The sequence below is a fragment of the Mastigoproctus giganteus genome, chromosome 13 (assembly GCF_048544385.1).
Source record: "Mastigoproctus giganteus isolate SK-2022 chromosome 13, ASM4854438v1, whole genome shotgun sequence".
Lineage (NCBI taxonomy): Eukaryota > Metazoa > Arthropoda > Arachnida > Uropygi > Thelyphonidae > Mastigoproctus > Mastigoproctus giganteus.
Window position 1 is genome coordinate 94,023,980 of NC_143587.1, and position 21,534 is coordinate 94,045,513.

Genomic DNA, 21,534 nt, shown 5'->3' on the forward strand with positions numbered 1-21,534 from the left:
TTATATTTTATATATACATTATTATTAGCTACATGGTGTAAAGAAGCCTGAGGCTTATGCTGCACCAGCCAAAAAAATAAAAAAATAAATAATAAATTCCCTGAAGTTACCCTGAGAGAGAGAGAGAGAGACAAAAGTAGAAGGGAATCACCAAGAAAGAGAAGAATGGTGATATCCAGCTCAGGACCCTGGGTGTGCCAAACCCATACTCACCAGATGTGAGCCCCTGGGGGTGCATGTATGTATCTAATAAAATAACACCATTGTACCATGTGAAAATTCTTAACAAACACGTTTCAGGATTCTTACCATATATGTTATGGGGATATATGAAATTTTATGTTGTGAAGATGTTTTAACCCCCCCCCCACAGCATTTATTGTCTGAAGATGGAGTTCGGCAAAATTCCTGAAACATCACCTGCTAACAAATTAGTTACTACCAAGCTTGTATTATATACGAGTTTAACAAAACCTATTTGTTAAGAATTTCACCCATGTTGACTGAATGCACTGACTTAGATTTAATATGCTTCTTAAATAAGAGCATAACCCCTCCTGTCAGTCTGTCCTTCCTGTATACATTGTACTCCCCATACTCAAATTCAGCATCACATATATCTGAGTGACACAATGTTTTTGCTATTCATCAAATTTATTTACGATGCTCCTGGCACTAGTATATATTCAAGTATACATGCACATGTTCTTACTCTTAGTTACATCCTCACAGGGGCTCACATCGCGTAAGTATGGGCTTGGCACACCCAGGGTCCTGAGCTGGATATCATCATTCTTCACTTTCTTGGTGATTCCCTTATCCTAAAATCTCTTTCTTTTGAGGGGAGTTTTCACCTCAGGAAGGAGTCCAGTGGTGCTAGATCAAGAGAGTAGGGTGGATGGTTCATCTGTACAATGCCACGTTTCCTCAGAAATGTCTTCAAAACAAGTGCGGAATGGGGGGGGGATTGCAGCATCACCCGGGAAGTGTGCTTCAAAAGGAAGCACCTGTTCTTAAACCGCAGAATTAACTCTCTCCCATTCAGGTACAAATTCCATATGAATTGTTCTCTGTAAATCGAAAACAATGTTCAGCATTGTCTTGATCCTGTACTTCTATAAACAAAACCTTTCATACCTTAATGATGATTTAAGTCCACTGCATGCTCTGAGTCATACTGAATGACACAACAGTTGAGAAAATCAGGATTGTCTTGACAAGTCTGGATGAAATTTTTACATGACTCTCTTTATTCCTTCTGCTCATTTCTGAGGCTAGGCACCACAAATTGCAGAGACCTTCCTTTTCCCTAAATCGTCATGCAGAATTTGACCAAATCATCTCCTTATTCATCAGCCATCATTTTGACGGTCGAAAGACCATCAAAATGATGGCTGATGAGCTGGATTTGAACATGGCCTCAACAGCACCAGTTTATTGCCACACCACCATATATGCAAACGCACTGCACCTTAAATGGTAACAATACCTGAACGTGTTTAATGAGAACTCTGTCGCTATAATTCTGCATACAATGGTTGTAGTGCTTATGAGCAGCTGTACATTAAATGGTTCAACATCCCTGGTAAAACCAATTGCAAAGAAAGACGTAACCAAGCAAACTGTATTTATGGAAATTTATTCTTATGTAATAAAATATTTCTCCAATATTAAGTAGATATTCATGCAGGAGGTTCTATTCTATATGACAATGCTAGAATAATTCTTGCACTGCTACAATAACCTTTTAAAATCATTTCAACCGCCATTTAATTTTTAAAATCAGCCTTTCTATTTTTCGTAACTAGTTTAATATATAAAAGCTCTTGTTTATACTCTGGCATGACCACCAGGTCAGTGGATTTTACAATAAATCATCACTACAAATGTCAATTGTATTTAGCAGTGACAGGCTTGAACCCCAGTCCACTCAAAGAGTGCATGCTACTGCACTTGGCCACATCAGGCAATATGTGAAGCAAAGTAACTATTTTGAACAATGCTTTGTACTAGTATGATTTTTAGTATTACAAAAGTTTTTTTTTTGGTGCCTATTCAAACCAAAAATACGAGGTGTGGCAAAAAAGTTCTTGGACTAGTATGGTCATGTTTAATGAGTTTGAAAATAAATGGAAGTGGTATGTTGTAGTTCAAACTTCCTCCAGCAGATGGTGGTACAGAGATTGTCCAGTAGGCTGACAGGTTTGCAAGTAATAACCAGTTTTGTTAGTAGCATTAATGTTTAGTGTCAAAATTTTCCATTGGAGCAACAAATGAATATCAAATTTTTTTTTAAACTAGGAAAATCTGCAATAGAAATATATATGTTAAATATTCTTTATGGTGAAGCAGTTCAAAGATGGACGTGAGGATGCTCACGATGACCCAGTTGTAGTAAAAGATCGTCATTTGACCCTCAGAATGATGGCTGATGTGTTATATATGAATAAGGATACGATTTATTAGATTATGTATGAAGGTTTAAGGAAAAGGAAGGTCTGCGATAAACTTCTTCCACACAACCTCATGGATGAGCAGAAGGAACAAAGGGTGTCATCATGTGAAGATTTCATCCATTGCCACTGGAGATGAGTGTAAGGTGTTTCACTACAACTGGGAGATGAAGTGTCAGAGCATGTAGTGGACTTCAAAATCATCAAGACCCCAAAATTTTATTTACAAAATTCCAGGATCAAGATGATGTTGATCATGTTTTTCAACAAATGCCATGATTCACAAGGAATTTGTATCTGATGGAGAGAGTAAATGCTGTGTTTTAATTAGAAGTGGGGCTTAGAGGGGAACAGGCATTCTGTGTGTTATCAGACACTCACTTTAAAACATTGATGGATCCAATATCTTTCTATTTCAAAAGAGTTAGAAGTCCTGTTGGCCTGCCTCCCTAAAATCCACTCATGAAAACTTTCGCAATGGTAAGCCCTGTTACGTCACTTAGATGGCAACGAACGTGCAGAGTGGTTCTCTTCAAGACATCAGCGTGAAGAGGAAAAGACTAAACCCTCCAGCTCATGACAGCACGATGAAACAAATAGCCTTCACTTCCTCTTACGGCAGCAAGAGGATCAGAGTGGAAGCAGAGGGTTCTAAGAATCTCTGGGTACGACCAGGCTGCCATGCAAAGAAACTGAACTTGGTCTGTTACAATGTAAGATAGCTCATCAGTGAAGATAGGATATTAGATCTGGAAAAAAAATTATTAGAAAATGTGAATTGAAATATCATTGGTTTGGCTGAAACAAGAAGAAATGACTCACTTATAAGTTTATCAAGTGGAAATCTGCTATACACCAATGGAAACAGTGAAAGGAGCGAAGATGGAGTTGGCTTTCTGGTCCATAAAGATATAAAAAACAACATTTTGGAATTCAAAAGTATATCACCAAGGGTGGCAAGATTACTCAGGATTAATGATTTATGCATCAACATCGAGCCATGATGATGAAGAGGTTGAAGAAATGTACACTGAAATTGAGTCTTCTACATAAGCAGAAAACCCACTACACTATCATTATAGGTCACTAATTTGCAGAATCTCAAGGAATGTCAGTATTGAGCACATTTTTCAAGAAAAGGGTGAACAGAAAGTGGACATGGAAGAGCCCAAATGGATTAACAACTAATGAAATCGATTTCATCCTCGCTAACAGAAGATATATCGTGAATGATGTTACCATCCTGAACAAGGTAATTGTTGGAAGTGATCACAGAATGGTAAGATGCACACTTGATATAGATGTAAGAAAGGAGAAAACTAACTCAAGAAAATAATATGAAAGTCTATGAGATAACAGAAGAGGAGAAAAAGCAGTATGCACTGGAACTTAACAAGTTTGAGCTTCTGTAGACTGCTCAGGACCAAGATATTGACGAGGAATATTACAACTTTCTGAAAGTGATAAAGCCCAAGAAACCTATAGGTAAAAAGAAATCCAAAGAAGAAAAAATTAGTCAAGAAACACTTTTCATGATGAACCGAAGGCGACAAATGAAGAGCAAGATAAACACTGACAAGGAGAAAATTGAGTACACTGAGTTACGCAAAGCCATTAGAAAGAGACTCAGAGAGGACATAAGAAGATTTAGAACAAGCATTAAGGGAAAACAAAGGAGTTAAATCAGCAGCCACGAGCAGTAATACAGAAACTGAAGAATAGCAATGGTGTAGTTATAAATAGCAGAAGACTACTACAGAGAATTATACAAGGAGCAAGGAATGATGCCAGCAGTGGGGAAGATGGATCGCAAATTAGCAGCACATACGACGTACCCGATATTCTCCCTGATGAGGTAGAACATGCGTTGAAGAAAATGAAGAATCAGAAAGCCCTGGGGGAAGAGACAGGACACAAAAACTGGCAAGGTTCTTCACAAAATGCATTAGAAAAGGTGTGATGCCTAAGGAGTGGAATAACGCAATCATAGTTTTGCTGCATAAGAAAGGAGATAAATTGGAAATTATAGACCAATTAGCTTGTTATCCCACATCTACAAGTTGTTCACAAAGGTCATTACTAACAGATTAGAAAGAATACTTGATGAGAATCAACCGAAAGAGCAAGCTGGCTTTACTTTAGAACAGGATTCTCAACTATCGATAACCTTCATGTAATATCACAGCTAATGGAGAAAGCAAATGAATATAAAACACCATTATGCCTGGCATTTGTGGATTATGAAAAGGCATTTGACTCCATACAACATAAGACAACTTTTGCATGCTTCTCGTGCAGGCTTTCTTAACCTTAGCCGACTTATGCATAGATATTGAGATTTATTTTTAGTGAACAAAATGGAAGCCTTAACCTTTGGTGTAATTATACAATCCCCCCCCCCCATACACACACACAAAAAAAAAGCAACTTACAAAGGAATCAGAGCATTTGAACTCATTTGCATTGCCGTAGTGCGCAATACAATAATCGGATGTGGTGCGTGCTGCCAATTTGTTAACAAGGTACTCACACAAGAATTTCAATAAAGTTAGGGAAGGACACTATGTGGTTGTTTTTCATTAAGGTTATTATTAATATAATAATAACTCTACAAGAAATTTCAGCTAAGGGTCATCCACAGTGCTAGGTGCAGAGAGTGCAAAGAAATTAGGCACAAATTCGGTGTTCTAATGAGCATCTATGAGAGCCCATCAAGCTCTCAGCTGTCAAACTCAGTGCGAGAGCTCACTCTTATGCATCAGGCAACACAGGAGCTACTTATTATCAGTGATTCTATTGTCAGGGAAACATATTGTGCAAAAAGGATAGGTAGAACAGGACCAGAGTATATCTGCAAAGGGTAAAAGTTGATGACATAGAGAACATATCTTTTAAGAACACAAAAGATGATCTTGTTGGCATTGAGATTAGGAGTTCTGCAGATTTACTTAACAAGTAAAGGTTAATGCTGAAAAATAGTCTCAAGTTAGGGTTAAATTTGAAAATTTCTACAATTTTGCCCAGACACGATAGGAGGGAGTATACAATGAGAGCCCTGTCAATCAATTTGACCTTGGAGGGATTGTGCATGGGGTAGAATTTTTCTCAGCATGGTGTGTGCTTGTTAACAGGGATAGAACACACTTAGAAAAAAAGTGAGCAAGAATATTTTCTGATGCTATCGAGGCAGTGTTAGGTGGGTTGGAAAACTGCTAGCTTGTGGGGGGGGGGATTCACAGACGCTACAGGCAGAGGCGAAAGTAATTCTTGCACTACTTCTATTGGAATGAGCAGAAGCCTGAAAAGGCAAGGTGCTGGGGATTTCAAGAACTGCTGGGAGTCATCATGGAACAAGAAAATACATGGGCTGTGTTAGGGTAATTAAGAGTAAGAACAGGTGCATGTATACCAATGCTAGGAGTAATAAATAAATTTGAAGTGCTGATCAAATTCGCAATATCAAAGGCAGATATTGTTGAGATATCAGAGCATAGTGTCACACAGATATAAGCAATGCAGAATTGGAATTTGGGGCAAACAATGTGTACAGAAAGGGATAGGAAGGGAGGAGGGGTTATGCTGTTAGTTAAGAAACACAAAATCCAAGGAAGTACATCCACTTGACATGGGTGGACAGTGCAATGTTGAATCTGTTTGATGTGACAAACACTGGGAAAGGGAAAATGAGAGGAGTGTGTTATAGGCCTAATGACTTTGATGAGTACAGTGAACAACTGTACAGAGAAATAGAGTGGTCCAGTAAATCAGAATGTCTTACAATTGAGGATTTTAACTTCCCAGATACTGACTGGAAATTGTGGGTTGGTAACTTGCACGCTAGCAAAACGTTTGTGGATTTACTGGATGATTGTTTTCTAAAGCAGCATGTATGAGAGGGTGTAATACTCTTGATCTGATTATCAATGATTATTCATGCATTAAGAATCTTCACATAAAGGAACCACTAGGGGTCAGTGACCACAGTGTACTGATGTGGGATCTACTCAAAGATGTAAATACCATCAGGGGTAAAGGGAAGGGTTTTTGCTTTCGTAAAGGTGACTACAGTGATCTCAGAGTTTTTAAATTCTATACAGTCGGATCAACTTATGTTACCAACAGCAAACTCTAATGGGAAGCATTCAAGAAATTAATCTTGGAAGCCACTAGGCTTTTCATACCAACTAAGGAATACTGTTCAAGGTTTAGGCCTAAATATATGTCAGATAAACCAATGAAACCTGTCGCAAAGAGGAAAAATGAATGGAATGCATAGAAATGGTCAGGCAACAGAGAAGCCTATGGTAGATATAAGCTAGTCTGTAATCAAGTCACAAAGGTCAGGCAAGCGAGGGCTGAATACGAGAAATCTTTGGCAAAGGCGTTAATTCGAAAACGCATCTGGTGTTTTCAGATTGAATGTAATTTTTTTCTTTACAATTAAACTTTTTTTTTGTTAGTTGTCGGTGCATCGGCTTCTGTGGCCATAATGCACCTCCCAAAATTTTTGCATTTTCTATTCTGATCCAAGCCTTTGAATTGTCAGGCAGGCACTTTACCCACCCAGCTAGCCCGGTCGGCACACAATTAATTAAACTGTGAGGCTGGAAAAGTGTTCTGCACATTTATGAAAACATTCTTCACCTTGGACATGTCATCAGATCTTTCGATAAATGCTATACATAATGGAACAACTATGGATGATGTATTTAGTTGTGAACTCTTCACTGTAAAAATTATATATCCTACTTTAGTCATCACAGACCAATACTTTCAGTAACCGATATGTAATTATTATTAATAAAATAAAAACACTGTTATATTATTATCCATGAATTTCATTAATATCTGAAAATTAAAACCCTCTTAAATGTAAAACGTTAAATATGTAAATATGCTAGCGACAGGACACATTATGTATCTGGTACAGAATCTTTGATTTTGAGGGTGACCCTGAAAATTCCAAGAAATATGATAAAAAAAAACCATTATTATTGGCTTCTCTTGTTTATTTTTGTCAGTTTTCAATTCAGTAAAAAAAGCTGAAAGTTTATTTTTTATAATTAAAACAAAAAAATTTAAGCATATAAGGTGTGGCAAATAAAGATTCCAGACTAGTGCTGTTTTGGTCATATTCAATGAGTTTGAAAATAAATAGAAGTGGTAAGTTGTAGTTCAAAATTCCTATATCAGATGGCTATACCTGTCAGCCTACTGTACAGTAGGCTGACAGGTTTCAAGTAACAGCAAGTTTCATTAGTAGCACTAACATTCCATGTCATGATTTTGCAATGGACGACCAACGAACAAATATCAAATTTTGCTTTAAACTGGGAAAATTTGCAATAGAAACATATGCAATGTTAAAAACTATTTATTATGATGAAACATTGTCGTACTAGTGTGTTTGAATGGTATAAGCGGTTCAAAGATGGATGTGAGGATGTTCGTGATAACCTAGCAAGCAGGCGTCCATCAACCTCTCAAAATGAGGCCAGTTTGGAAAATTGTGGCAAGAGATCATTGTTTGACTCTCAGAATGATAGCTGAGTTGGCTATGAATAAGGAGACAGTTTGTCAAATTCTGCATGAAGGGAAAAGGAAGGTCTGTACAAAACTTGTCACATAGTCTCATGGATGAGCAGAAACAACAAAGAGTATCATCATGTAAAGACTTCGCCCAGACAATCCTAATTTCTTCAACTGCATTGTTACTAGAGATGATTGTTGGGTGTTTCAGCACTACCCAGAGACAAAGCATCAGAGCTTGCAGTGAATTTCAAAATTATCACCAAGACCAAAAAAAGTTTTGTTTACAGAAATAAGTCTAGGATATTTATTTCTGTTTACAGAAATAAATATCTAGGATAACGACTATGCCAGTCATCGTTTTCAACAAACAGGGTGTGATTCACAAGGAATTTGTACCTGAAATGAAGACAATGCTATGTTCCTTGTACAGGTTCTCCAAGGAATACCGAAGTGCATTTCCTGCATGAGGTCACAATTTCGAGAGAAAGGCAGCTGGTTCTTGTTGCATGACAATCTTCCCTCCCCCCATTCTGCAGTTATTGTGAAGACATTTCTGAAAAAATATGAAATTTTGCAGCTCACCCACCCACCCTATTATCCCAATCTAGCACCAGTGAACTTGTTCCTCTTTCAGAAGGTGAAAACTGCCCTCAAAGGAAAGAGATTTCAGGATGATGAGGACATAAAGAACATAATTGCCGAACTGAACATCTTTTTGACACCTTTACTGACTCTTTTCAGAAACTTTTAGAATGGTGTAACAAATGCATTCAATCAGGTGGTGATTACATTGAATACAAATAAAATCATTTTTGAGTTCCTTCACTTTTTCTTTTTATTGCACCTCTGGGAACTTTATTGCCACACTTTATATTTGTTCCATTTAGGGTACGAGTGATGGAGGTTTAAAATAATGTCCACTGGCACTTAATGGGACATTGCAATGGTCCTTTTCTTGAGTACTGCCACTTTCTGCAAGTGGCATGTCTGAACCTGATGACTTTTAATACTACCCTTCCCCAGAGCAATTAATCACTACTCCATAACTTAAACCATCATATCTTAATATCCATTATTTTCACTGTCATCAATTGTTTTTCTTCAGTAGTTCAAAGGGAACACATTCCTCCTTTTACAATGTAAACTGGGTTTATCACATAATACACACTTTCTCCAGATGCAACTTACCATGTTGTAGAAGGCCCAAGTGTGTGTGTGCTTTGTAGAACAAATAACCTTTAGTTACAGGAAAACTAATAAAAAGTGCTGAAACTTTTAGGTTTTATAAGCTCTGATTTTGGGTAGTCTCCCCTCATACGCATCTGACTATCCAATTCATCCCATAGGTTTCATCACCAGTCCATTTGCAGATCACATCACCAATCATCAGTGCCGTTAATGTCACGTACAGACTGATTGCTTACGTGGCAGCCTGAAGTCTGTTATTAACTCTGTCATCTTGCATTCACAGTTCAGTTGTATTATTGTCTCATTATTATTATTAGCCATATGGTGCAAGGAAGCCTGAGGCTTATGCTGCACTAGCCAAAAAAATTTCCCGAGTTACCGAGACAGAGAGAAGAATGATGATATCCAGCTCAGGACCCTGGGTATGCCAAGCCCATACTCACCGGATGTGAGCCCCTGGGGTTACAAGCATATTTATAGATGTGTCTGACACATGGTACTTGTGATGGAGGGGTACCTGAATATTAATGATGGGGCAGTGTAAATTTTGTGTGATAGCTAAATATTGTTTCTTTAAGTAGCTATTTAGATTGTATGCATAGTCACACAAGTCTTGTGGCTAAGACACATGAATATTTTCTTTTTCTACTTGGCACAGCCATCCTCATTGAGAAGAGTTTATAGTTTCATTGTAAATCACCGAGATAGCAACAGTTAACAACGAACTGTGCATTTTTGTGGTATTGTAGATTTGACCTTAGAACATACCAGTGTATGCTATACTGTGGTCACATAGTCAGTTAAATGCAATAGCAGATTAATACTGCATGCTAAGAAGTTTCTTAAGATTTATAGCAATTACACATTATTCAAAGTGCATATACTTAATAATTTCCAAAACAAAAGTTGCAAGGTTACGCTTTGATTATAATCCTCAATTCTTTATCTACAAATCCATTATGATACCACTCTAATTACACTGGTTAGCAGTGTACTCTTAGAAGTTTAGGTTGGTTGCTTGTTTTTTATGCAATAACTTAGTTGTATTAGTATGTAGCATCAGTGCATTGTGTCTAAATTACATGCAATTGAACTTGAAGCTGTTTTCCACGTTGTGGAAGGACAACTGTTGTAACCACCACAATAGCCACAAGGACTTGGAAGTTTAGTTCTTCTTATTATTTAGTAACATGTATTAAATAGTTAAGAGTACAGAACTATTTATTTCTTTATTCTGTTCATCCAAATGTTTAACTATATCCAGTTTATGGAAATTATTCTTTCCTTCACATTGCCTCCAGAGAAGAGGCCATGTATAGGAAAAGAGGTAACTCAAAGAAATTATTTAATGTTATTAAATTTTTAGTCTTGCTAAAAATGGTACAAATTTTTGTACCATTGCCTATTCTTACAGTCTTCTCCACTGCATTACAGTGGTATACATGAATCATCTTTCATAAATGCAGTATTTAGTTTCTTCTCTAACATGTTCATTTCATTTTAAGCTATTTGTATGAAGTCACGCTGATTTTCAATTCAAAATTAAAAAAAAAAAAAAGCTACTCTTGAAAAATGTAAATGTATTAAAATTATACTACTTCAGTATGTTAATCCCCAACAACAAAAAACATACATCCAGTTCATTTTTTGTCCTTTTAAACAATTCCAGTTAAAACATTACCAATGAAGCCAATACTTCAAAAGTAAAATATCTATTTTGGCAAAATGTAAAGCTGGAATCTTTCTAACATCTAATGAAGAAATGTTATGAAACAAATTACAATAAAACTCAACTCAGCTATATAGTTTTTTAGACAACTGTATGGTAAAATTGCAGAGGCACAAATACAGTCTAAACAACATATGTAAAATAACATTGGGATGACAACGATGGAAAATCACAATGCAAAATGAAGGTGATGGTAGATAAATGTTCTTATAACAGTCAGATTAAAAAAAAGTGTGCAGTGAAAACAACAATGGAGTCCATCACGGTGATTTTTTGCATATTGCAAGATGTTCTGTGACAGCACAGTAGGAAAACTTCATATGATACAAGGTAAGCTTCTCTTTCAGATGTCATCATGCAAAATGAATCGGTTGTGCAATCTGAAAGCAAAAATACCAAACATATAAAAACAAATAAACTTCTGGCCTTGAGTTGAAGAATCAGTTAAAAAAAAAATGAACACTTTAGGAGGAATATTGGATTATCATTGTTCATGAGCTGTAGTTTCCAAAATGTTTACATTTTAGTGCCATGTGTCTAATGGAGCATCTCGGCACAACTTAGAGAAGATAACCATGTTCTGTTATTAAAGGGGGGGGGATTGTCACCATCATTCAACTGTTTTTATGGGATGTTTCACCAAAATATGCAGATAAAAAATGTTCACGAATCAGTTTATTTTTTGAGTGTAAAGGGATATTTCAGCAAATAGAATACCTAATGATATATGTGTGCATATGTATCAAATAAGGTATTTAAAACATTTACTGAATTTCTCCAATTTCTACTTTTTTTATTTTTTTTATTCAAAATTTTGCATGTAAAGCTTGTCTTAGATGAAGATATGCTCTGGAGTATAAAAACAGGTTGAAAAATCAAGATGTCACATAAGCAGTAGGTTTGGCAATACATTCTCATTGCTGTAGCTAACCAACAGATTTTTGATTGCTCTCAGGTTTCAGAGAATCTATATTTACATATACTGTCATGGACTGGGAATGTGGATTGAGTGTCCATGTCTTAAAATAATCAAAGTGATTTCATTATGAGTAAAAAAAAAAAACTTAGTCAAGAAAAGCTGAATAAATCAGGAATTACAACACAGTTTAAAAGAATGACATGAAAGTTATAATGGAGGAAAGAGGGGAAAAAATAATGCTGCAAAGATGGAGCCAGTGATTTTTTCCGTCTATTAGCACTTGAAAATGTTAATGTGCACAGACAAAACCATCAAGATAGTCATAAGAATTAGTAGCAGCTGAAATCTCTAACTGTGATACAATATCCTTTTTTTTTTTTTTTTTTTTAAATAAGTTACTACTTATTTTTTTCTTTCAAAAAAAAAAAAAATGAGGGCACATGGCATTTAAAAAACTGTGTGGATAGTCCTGACATAAAGTAAGTTCATGATTATCAAAATGTTGCATATAACAAACTCAGACAATGGGTATTTGGGAGCCTATAAGCTAGACAATTGTTGCTGCCATGAGTGTTAAGTCTGTATTTTGAGCAAAAAGGCAAATTCACATAACTCAAAACAGTAGACCAGTAACTATGAACAAAGATGAGGAAAATTTTTTTTTAATGCTACAGAATGCTCTACAAGAGGGCATAGCTATAAGCTGGAGGGGCTTATGAAGAAAGAGATATTCTGATGTAACTTCCTACAATAAGTTGATTTATACAGGTTTCATGTAATCAGATGCTGCATATAACACTACCCACAAGTTTTGGCCTCCATCCACAAGTGATATGGGATGTTTGAGCAGTTGGTTAGCTTTAATGCTGGAGCAACTTGGGCAAGTTATGCAGGATCAAAGTGAATCCAAAATAATACAATTCTACAAAAATGGTCTCCTGATATATGCAAGTAATCAATTGTCTTCAGGAAACAGTATTAATGCATTCCAAGGATACTCAATACTAAATAATATGAACACTATGACTGTGTTAGCAAATCCAAATAACATATGTAGTTTCTTCTTGAGCATTCTTTTATGTAAAGATTCCAGCTCTTACTTTTAAGGCTGCATCCAACAAAATGCTTTGAACCAAGTTCTGCAAAGAAATATTTCCATAATACCAGAGACATCACCCTATTCAAGATTAGAAACTTCAACCCAACCACCACAAATGGCCAAGAGATTTAGAGTCATTCACTGCCTAATCCAGATAGAAACAAAGTTATTCAATATGTATTTTAGTAAATCCATCATGAACCAGAATTTTATTTTTTTATGCTGGTGCCATAAAATAATTACAGTAAGTGCCAGTTACTGTAATCACATTTGTGAATTGAATTTTGATTCTATTAAACAGCAGTTCTAATAAGGGAAAATTGGAGAAATATTATCCACAGGCTATAAAAATAAAGATATAAAGCACCTGGATTCATCTAGTAAGTAATAGCATTCTCTTTAGTGCTGATGGGAGCTGGCAAATCCTTACAACCAATAAATACTATGACTAAGAAGGCATACATCCTTTGAGGATTTCCTTGTGGCACACTTTTTGGTTAACTCTGGTCCTACAATGAAGTTTTATCATTTGCAATCATTCCTGGCCAGATCACAGCAAAAGTTCATTTTTGAGATCATGAATTTGAACTATATACTTGGGGGGAGGGGATTAAAAGAATGCCTAGTACGAGCTTTTCATCAGAAAAAATTTTTGGTGACATGTTATATGTTATTTTTGGTTTTTAGGAGCATTAGCAACTAAGGCCATATTGCTCCGGGATATGCAGTGGTCATTCCCTGACCTTTCCGCATCCTCCGTACTTGGTGGTCACGGGCTCGAACCCCGGTCTAATCAAGAAGCATGTGCTACGCACTGCTGCTCCTTCCCACCTGGCTACAGAGGCGCCTTTGGTGACATGCTTTAGCTTCCGAGAGGTAAAGTACTTGTACTCTTTTTGTGTCAAAGTTTTCACAGCATACATCTTTTAGTGTTTTTAAGATTGAACTTAAGTCTTTTTGGCAATACAATTCCCCATTTCTTGAATGACATGATTCATAGTTCATGAGCAGTATGATTTTGGATTATTTGAATACATTATCAAGCTTCTGAAATCATCAAATTATTTTCTGGTGATGATGGTGGTGCTACTCCAGATAAAACACAGGGTAGAAAAAATAATGGAAACGTTTCTTGCAGGTAGTACTGTGAAGGAAAGACGAAAAAAGCTGACGTTTATTTAGAGGTGATATAAAAAAAGGTACAAGAATAAAATGACCAACCTGTGTGAATTCCAAAGAAGTCAACTATTAGCAGGGGCACCAGTGACGGAAACTGCTGAGTTTTATGTATCCAAAGCAACTGTATTAAAATAAATCTGCATTCACGAAGTGTGGAAAAGCAAATTGTGGCAGAAAATCGAAGCCAGCTAAAAGAGACTGTCGGATACCAAAAAAAGACTGTAGCCCAAAAACATAAAACTACTGCCTCAAAAATAACCACAGAATTTAATGAGAGTTGCAGCAATCCAGTTTCTAGCACAGCAGTTTGGAGAGAACCTTATAAAGCTGAAATTTATGGCAGAGCCACTATTGTCAAGCCATTCTTTACTGATGGTAATGCTAGAAAGAGGATGCAATGGTGTAAGGAGCAGAAAAGCTGGACACTTGTTGATTGGAAACTTCATATTTTCAGACCGATCATCTAACACCAGGGAGAGTTTACATTTAGCAAATGCCAAAGGAAGTGAATCATCCTGACTGTCTTGTGCCAAACATTAAACATGGAGGAGGATCAACACTGGTTTGGGCAACAATATTCTTTAGGTATTATTTATATCCTATCATCACTCTAAACAAGGCAAATTACTGCCACTGATTACTCTGATATCCTGAGTGACCAGGTTCAGCCTGTGGTGCAAACATTGTTTCCCACAAACGATGCCATGTTTCATGATGATAATGCTCTGATACACATAGCGATAAGTGTCCAACTTGATTTGAGGAGCATGAAACTGAGGCTAAGCATTTCCCATGGCCTGCACAATCACCAGACAAACATTACTGAACCATTGTAGGCATATTTGGAGAGGAGAGGAGAGTGAGAAGCAGACTTCCTCCACCTTCATCACTCAAGGAGCTTGAAACGTTCCATGAAAAATGGTCCAATATTCCTCTTAAGGCAGTTCAAGATTTATTTGAATCTATTCCACGTCAAATGCAAATTTTTTTAAAAGCAGAGGTGGCCCAACACCATATTAGTGTATACGTGTAGCTCTTATCACAGGTATTTCCATTAGTTTGTCCACCCCTATACATGTATGCTAACTTTTAAAAATCAGAATCCAGAAAACTTAATACAGATCCACCTTGGCTGGAATAACATTTTTCAGAAAGTTTCTTTCAAATTAATAATAATAAGCAACTAATGTGAATCACACAACAATAAAATTATGCATATCATTTAGAAATGCAATAACCTGTATTTTCAATATATTCACTTCACTTATGTCTAAGTGTACTTTAATTTTTTTACTGTTTGCTTTTTTTAATTATCGTATTGGCTGTTAAACTTGTTTTATTTTTATGTTGAATTTAACACAGATGATCTCAATTCCATTTGGTTTTTCTTACAAGACTAACACTCACATTCTGCATCATTGTTCTTCACATTAATAGAATAGGAGTATTATGAAGACAAACCAAGTTTAGATATTCTTTTGATACAAAATTCCACGGTCAATAGCTAATTTAACTCATTTTGCTTCAACACATCTGTTGCAGCAATAGTTGAATTGTTGCTGAACTTCTCCCTGTACAAAATGGAATAACTTTATACTCCAGAGTAAGTATCAGACACCCACAGAAAACAAATCAATTCTTATGTTAGGTACACATTGCCAATATGCTTTTGTTCCTAAAATACTTTAGAAAAACAGATGCACTAAACTAAACTGAAACCATATTAGATCACTTGCTTAATATATATTGTACGCAGTTCAAAAAATGAGGTACAACCATTCAGAGACAGCTTTGTTGAAGCCCACAACAATAAATTCAGTATGCCCACACTTGAAAAACAAAAACTTGTAGAAATTTGGAAAAGAGTAAAACTGAAAAAGAACTGCAATTCACAAATATTTTCTGAGAAAGTCAAAAGGTTGGCAGATACATCAATGCTGTACCTTTCTGATCTCTTGCATTCCAGACTTAAACAGTTGGATGACATCTTCACTTCTCATTTTCAAAACAAAAGTGAAATATAGTATCTTTAAAAGTCAATGATACTGTATCAGTTTAAGTTGTGCTAGTTTAAATTTTGCATCTAAACTGATTTTTCGCCATCCTTAAGTCACAAAAATAGAAATAAAAAATACAAAATCATGTATGACATAATTTTGCAATCTGGCTTACTTCCTTAGAAATACAAGCAGTGTCCAGTTCTCCACTCTGCACGAGTGCATTTGACACCAAATATTAAAATGTCTTCCTACATTGCATATTGACTTTATTAGGATCATGAGCTAATAATGTTCAGCTGCCATTAGGTCAATTAACTGCTCTGACATGAAATCATCAAGGTGTTGAAGTGATGAATACTGGACCATTCATGTAACAAAACTACTCCCAATTCCTAGAGTGATATGGGCAGATTCTCAAAATCTTCCTTGTGTTCCACAAATTGCATGTGGAGGATAGTTGCATCGCCATTTCACAAACCCCTGTCCATAGGGATAAACTCACAATATTGCCAAGTCTATCTGATCCAAAATGATGTTGAGATATGCTGTGGTATTTACAGTACCCCCCAGTAGTCTGTACTGTTGATACACAACAGAATGGTTCCAGTGTTTCAATGTGGTTTCTTCCATATATGCACTCTTTCATTAGTGCTGAAAAGCATGAATTGGGTCTCATTAGACTCGATGATTTGCTTCACATATCTGTTTGCATTCCTGGCACCAATGCAGTGGGTGCCAGGAATGTTGTATTTTCCAGTTAGTATCTAAGATCAGTGCATAATTTTGTAGTGCATCTTTTGTACTAAGGCCTTCAGGTGTTCCCACATTAAGTGCTGAGGTTATTTGTTCTGTAATTTGACAACAATTATAATTGATTCCAGAGATTGAGCACCTTGCTCCATCAAATTACAATATCAGCAATAGCTGAGCTTGTTCACAGGCATTTTCTTCTTCCATCCCCATTTGTTAAAGACTTAAATGATACTTGCCTTTGGTTACTGGGTTTGAGCACTCAAGTGCAACCCTCCTCTTGCTGTAACATCTGCTAAATGCACACAGTCTTTTAGATTCTTTGTTTGCCACTGAACTGATTTTGGAGCTAGTTGGGTCATGTGGCTTTATGGCACTTTCTTGTGCACACCACAATATGTCTTTGATTTACATACTGAAGCCGAAAATGCATACAGTCCTACATCCCATGTCCTAATAAAGTGGTCGGAGTGTAATATCGTCAAAGGAAACAGCAACATGCATTAAGATTGGTAGACATCATCTATTCAAAGCATTTTACGTAAAATATGAGGAAATATCTTAGGTAACAGTTTCTATGTAAAATATTCAAATACAACGCCGGGCATGTGCAGTTTGGCTTTATCTTTCAGATACCAGACTGCAGTTAATGCCAGTATCATCATCAAAATCTGCTATAACCACCGGGTTCAAAAGTTACTATGATAGTACAGATCATTCCTGGACTATCAGCCTTCCATTCAGTACTTTCCTACATGCTGTTTATTTTCTGTTAGATCCTCAACCAGAAAAGACATCTTCTTTCTTCTAATGTTTGCTTGATACTAATTCAGTCAGTGAGTGAGTTAAGCCAGAATGTGTGTCTGCAATTTTTGCCCATACATGATAGAATAGATTATATGCTGAAAGCCTTGTGGATTAGCTTAAGATTTGAAGGGCTCTGCAAGGTTTTTTTGGGGAAATTTTTTTATTAGTATGGCCCACACGTTTTTTGCCACAACAGCCAATATTGACAATAGGTCCCGAGAATAGTGATGTTTCAAATGAATGAGAAGCTCATACTAGGGAAACAAGCTTAAATACTTTGAGGGATGTGCCAGCAGAGTAACCTGTAGGCTACTTAGCTTTAACTTTGTCTACAGTGATGTCAGGAGTACTGTCAATAAAATGAGTGAATTTGAACTCCTGATTAGGGCAACTAATCAAGTGTGAGTGTCTTATTATGGGTGATTTTGATTTGCCCCAACTGATTGGAGTAAGTGGAAGGGAAACTTGCCACGAGGATCAAAATTTTAAATGAAATAGATGATTACTTCTTGTATCAACATGTTAGAGAAAATACTAAGGATAAGAATATTCTAGCCTTGATCGTTACTCACAAATCAGATGATTGTTGAGCATTAGCAACTAAGGCCGTATTGCTCCGGGGATATGCAGTGGTCATTCCCTGACCTTTCCACATCCTCCGTATTTGGTGCTCACGGGCTCGAACCCCGGTCTAATCAAAAAGCACATGCTGCGCACTGCTGCTCCTGCCCACCTGGCTAGGGAGGCGTCCACAAATTAGATGATAGCTTAGGGTTCGCAGTACAGGAACAAGTGGTGAAAGTAATCATGCAATCATTAATCAGAAGATGAAGAAAAATGTTTCAGTTGTTAAAGAAAAAGCCATGGGTTTTAATTTCATGAAACAGGCCTACAACAGTTTAAAACACTGCATGACATTTATCAATTGGGAGGGTGAATACAACAGAATTATGGAATACCTTCAAAGCAATAGTCACAGATGCCATGATTGCATAATATACCATTAAGAAAACGCCATAAGGAGGATGCTGAGCTGGTAAGTCTAATAGAGCAGAAAAAGATGGCATGGGAACTATGAGAAGTACTAAAGTTTATAACAGCTACAAGTTGATCTGCAGTCATACAACAAAAATGGTTAGAACAGCAAAGGCTGAGTATGAGAAAGCACTGGCTAAGAGAGTGAAAAATAGAGATAGGGGATTTTTCATGTATGTAAATACATAGAAGAAACTAATCAGATTGGACTATTGTGCAATGGGTGTGGGAAAGCATTAGATAACCCTGCTAACAAATTGAATAGATACTTTGCATTGATCTATGAAAGACCCTTCATGGTGAGTAAAGGCCATGCAAGTGAGGATGAAAATTTCAAAATTACAGATGACTGTTAATTACAAAACTTGTGAGCCTACAAGAGCAGGTAAAGTTCCTAAAGTTGATGGCATATACCTGGTAATTTTGAAGGAAGCGGCTAGAGAATGGATTGAACCATTAAGATTAATTATTACAGCATCAGTGGAGCGATTGGGAGAGATTCCTTTGGACTGGAGAAGTGACAATGTATTGTCAATACATAAAGCTGGCTCTAAGAGCAAAGTGGTTAATTATGAAATGGTCAGTCTTAACTTCAGTAGTTGGGAAAATCTCCGAGGAAATGATTAAGAGAGCAGTCCAGGGACAACATGGTGTTGTTAAGGGGAAATCATGTTTAACTAACCTGGTTAGCTGTTTTGACAGTTACTCATAACCTGGATGTAGGAAATAATTTTGACAGTTTATTTGGATTTTAGAGATGCATTTGATTCAGTCCCTCATGAGATTACTGCATAAGCTGAATTGTTCAGGGATCATGTGGAGATTTTAAGATAGTTTGCAGACAGGGCAGGAGGCAGAGAGTTGATTAATGGATTCTTTAATAAAAACCACAAACATGAGAGGTATCTACAGTATTTAGAACCACATACATGGGCTGAAGGTTGAGAAGATGAAAGAAGATACTTGTTGACGTTAAACTTGAATTTTCTGTAGATTGTAATTTTCAGGAAATATGTATGTATGAAGGTTATTCCAGAAAACAGAAGTTGAATGAATAAATGAGAAAGAAGAAAAGTTGGTTCTGTTAGTACTGTGAGTTTGAAGTGGACAGTACAAGGATGTTGACTGGTTGCAGCAAGTGTTCGAACTGTTTTGGAAGAGAGAGCAGGAATTATAAAAGCCAATTCAGAAGAAAGTGCCCATGGAAGTAGAAATAGAAAACTCTGTTAGAGATGAGTCATTAATTAACGTAACTGCCCTCTTTTCAAATTGCATCTAGAAGCCTGAGAGAAGTTTTGGGGGAACTGCCTCAGAAGTGGGAACAATATTCCACGGTAAGGCGGATTTGCAATTTGTACAGAGTGAACAGCTGTTTGGAAGAAAACACTAAGAGCGAAAAGAGAAAACCCTGTTTTTAGATGCTGAGGAAGCAATATTTGTAATGTGCTTATACCAACAGAGATTAGAAGTCGGGGTAATCCCCAATACAGATCTATGACCTTGCCTAGGAATCAGTGTCATCAAAGATAAGCATAGCAACAGAAGAATCCTTTTTGCAATATAAGACAGGACTTAGTTTTAGAAGGATTGAAATCAACAAAGTTATCTTTGCCCCACTGGAGAATTACATGGAGATCAGCACTTAAGGAATTGGTAGTGGACATTCGAAAAGACTAAGTACCTGCGAGGGGATCTGATCTAGGTGTATAAGGCCTTGAATGGTTTGAGCAAGCTCAATGCTGAAGCGATTCTTCCTCTTGCCCACATTAATCATCTGAGGGGACATTCAAATTGAGGAATGACAGTTGTACAGGGTGTTTCATAAAGGATGCAACCGTATTATAGGAATTTTAACAAATCACACAAAAGGGAAATAAACTACACATACTTATACCTTTACAACGGAAAGAAATTACACAACCTTTACAACAAATGTTGGAAATGGTTTCCACTCAACTGGATGCAGGTTCGTACCCTTTTCATGACATTTGCAGTCACCTTATATAATGTTTGCAATCTCTTTTTCAATGTTAGCCTTCAATTTGTCAAGAGTATTAGAATTGTTGTGAAACACTTCGCCTTTTGTCCCCAAAGAAATAAAATCTGGAGGAGTAAGATCTTGAGATCTTGGGGGCTACAAGTTTTTTGAGATCAAGCGATCTCCGAAAAATTCCTGTAACATGGCCATCATTTCATTTGCTGTATGGCAGGTCGCACCATCTTGTTGAAACCAACATTCTCGTTCATTCACCTCCAACAATGCAATAAACTGTTGGATTATGTCATGATAAACTTCTCCATCCACAGTTTCGTCAAAAAATATAGTCCCTATAACACAACGGCACGAGATGGCACACCAAACCCCAATTTTCAGGGTATGTAATGATCGTTTGTGATACGCATGTGGGTTTTCACTGCTCCATATTCGGCTGTTCTGACTATTCACATAACCATCCAAGTGGAACCACGCCTCGTCACTAAAATAAACATGATCCAATACAGTAAACCCCCGCTATTCGCGGGGGTTACGTTCCTGAGAAATGTCGCGAATAACGAAAACGCGAATACTGAGTTATGGCTCCCACAGTAATAAAGGGGTTCCGTTCCAAAGTATGAAATATATAAAAAAAACTAGTCTAAAATTTTGTCTATGTATGTATTATATGTACCTTCATATTATAACTATGTACATAGTGAAATGCAAGCATATGGCATCGAAATGAAAATAAGAAACAATTTAATATTAAATGAAATATTTATTAGAAATTTTAAACAAATCTTTCAAACCAGCGCCTTTGCTGGCAAAAAAAACTTATCCCGCCAGTGCTATCACCAGTTTCGCT

At 36.6% G+C, this 21,534-nt stretch overlaps 1 protein-coding gene and 1 long non-coding RNA gene across 2 annotated transcripts in view; one reads left to right on the forward strand and one right to left on the reverse strand.

Moving 5' to 3' along the window:
• The window catches only part of LOC150076262 (uncharacterized), a 229,856-nt gene that overhangs the window by 201,374 nt on the left and 6,948 nt on the right, over positions 1–21,534 (forward strand). The window lies entirely within an intron of this gene.
• Nf-YB (nuclear factor Y-box B) overlaps positions 11,005–21,534 on the reverse strand; it is a 158,765-nt gene continuing 148,235 nt past the window's right edge. The window contains exon 10 of the mRNA XM_090387752.1: positions 11,005–11,282. Coding sequence (XP_090243878.1) covers positions 11,256–11,282 — 27 coding nt within the window. The 3' untranslated portion in view covers positions 11,005–11,255. The remainder of the gene's footprint in view (positions 11,283–21,534) is intronic.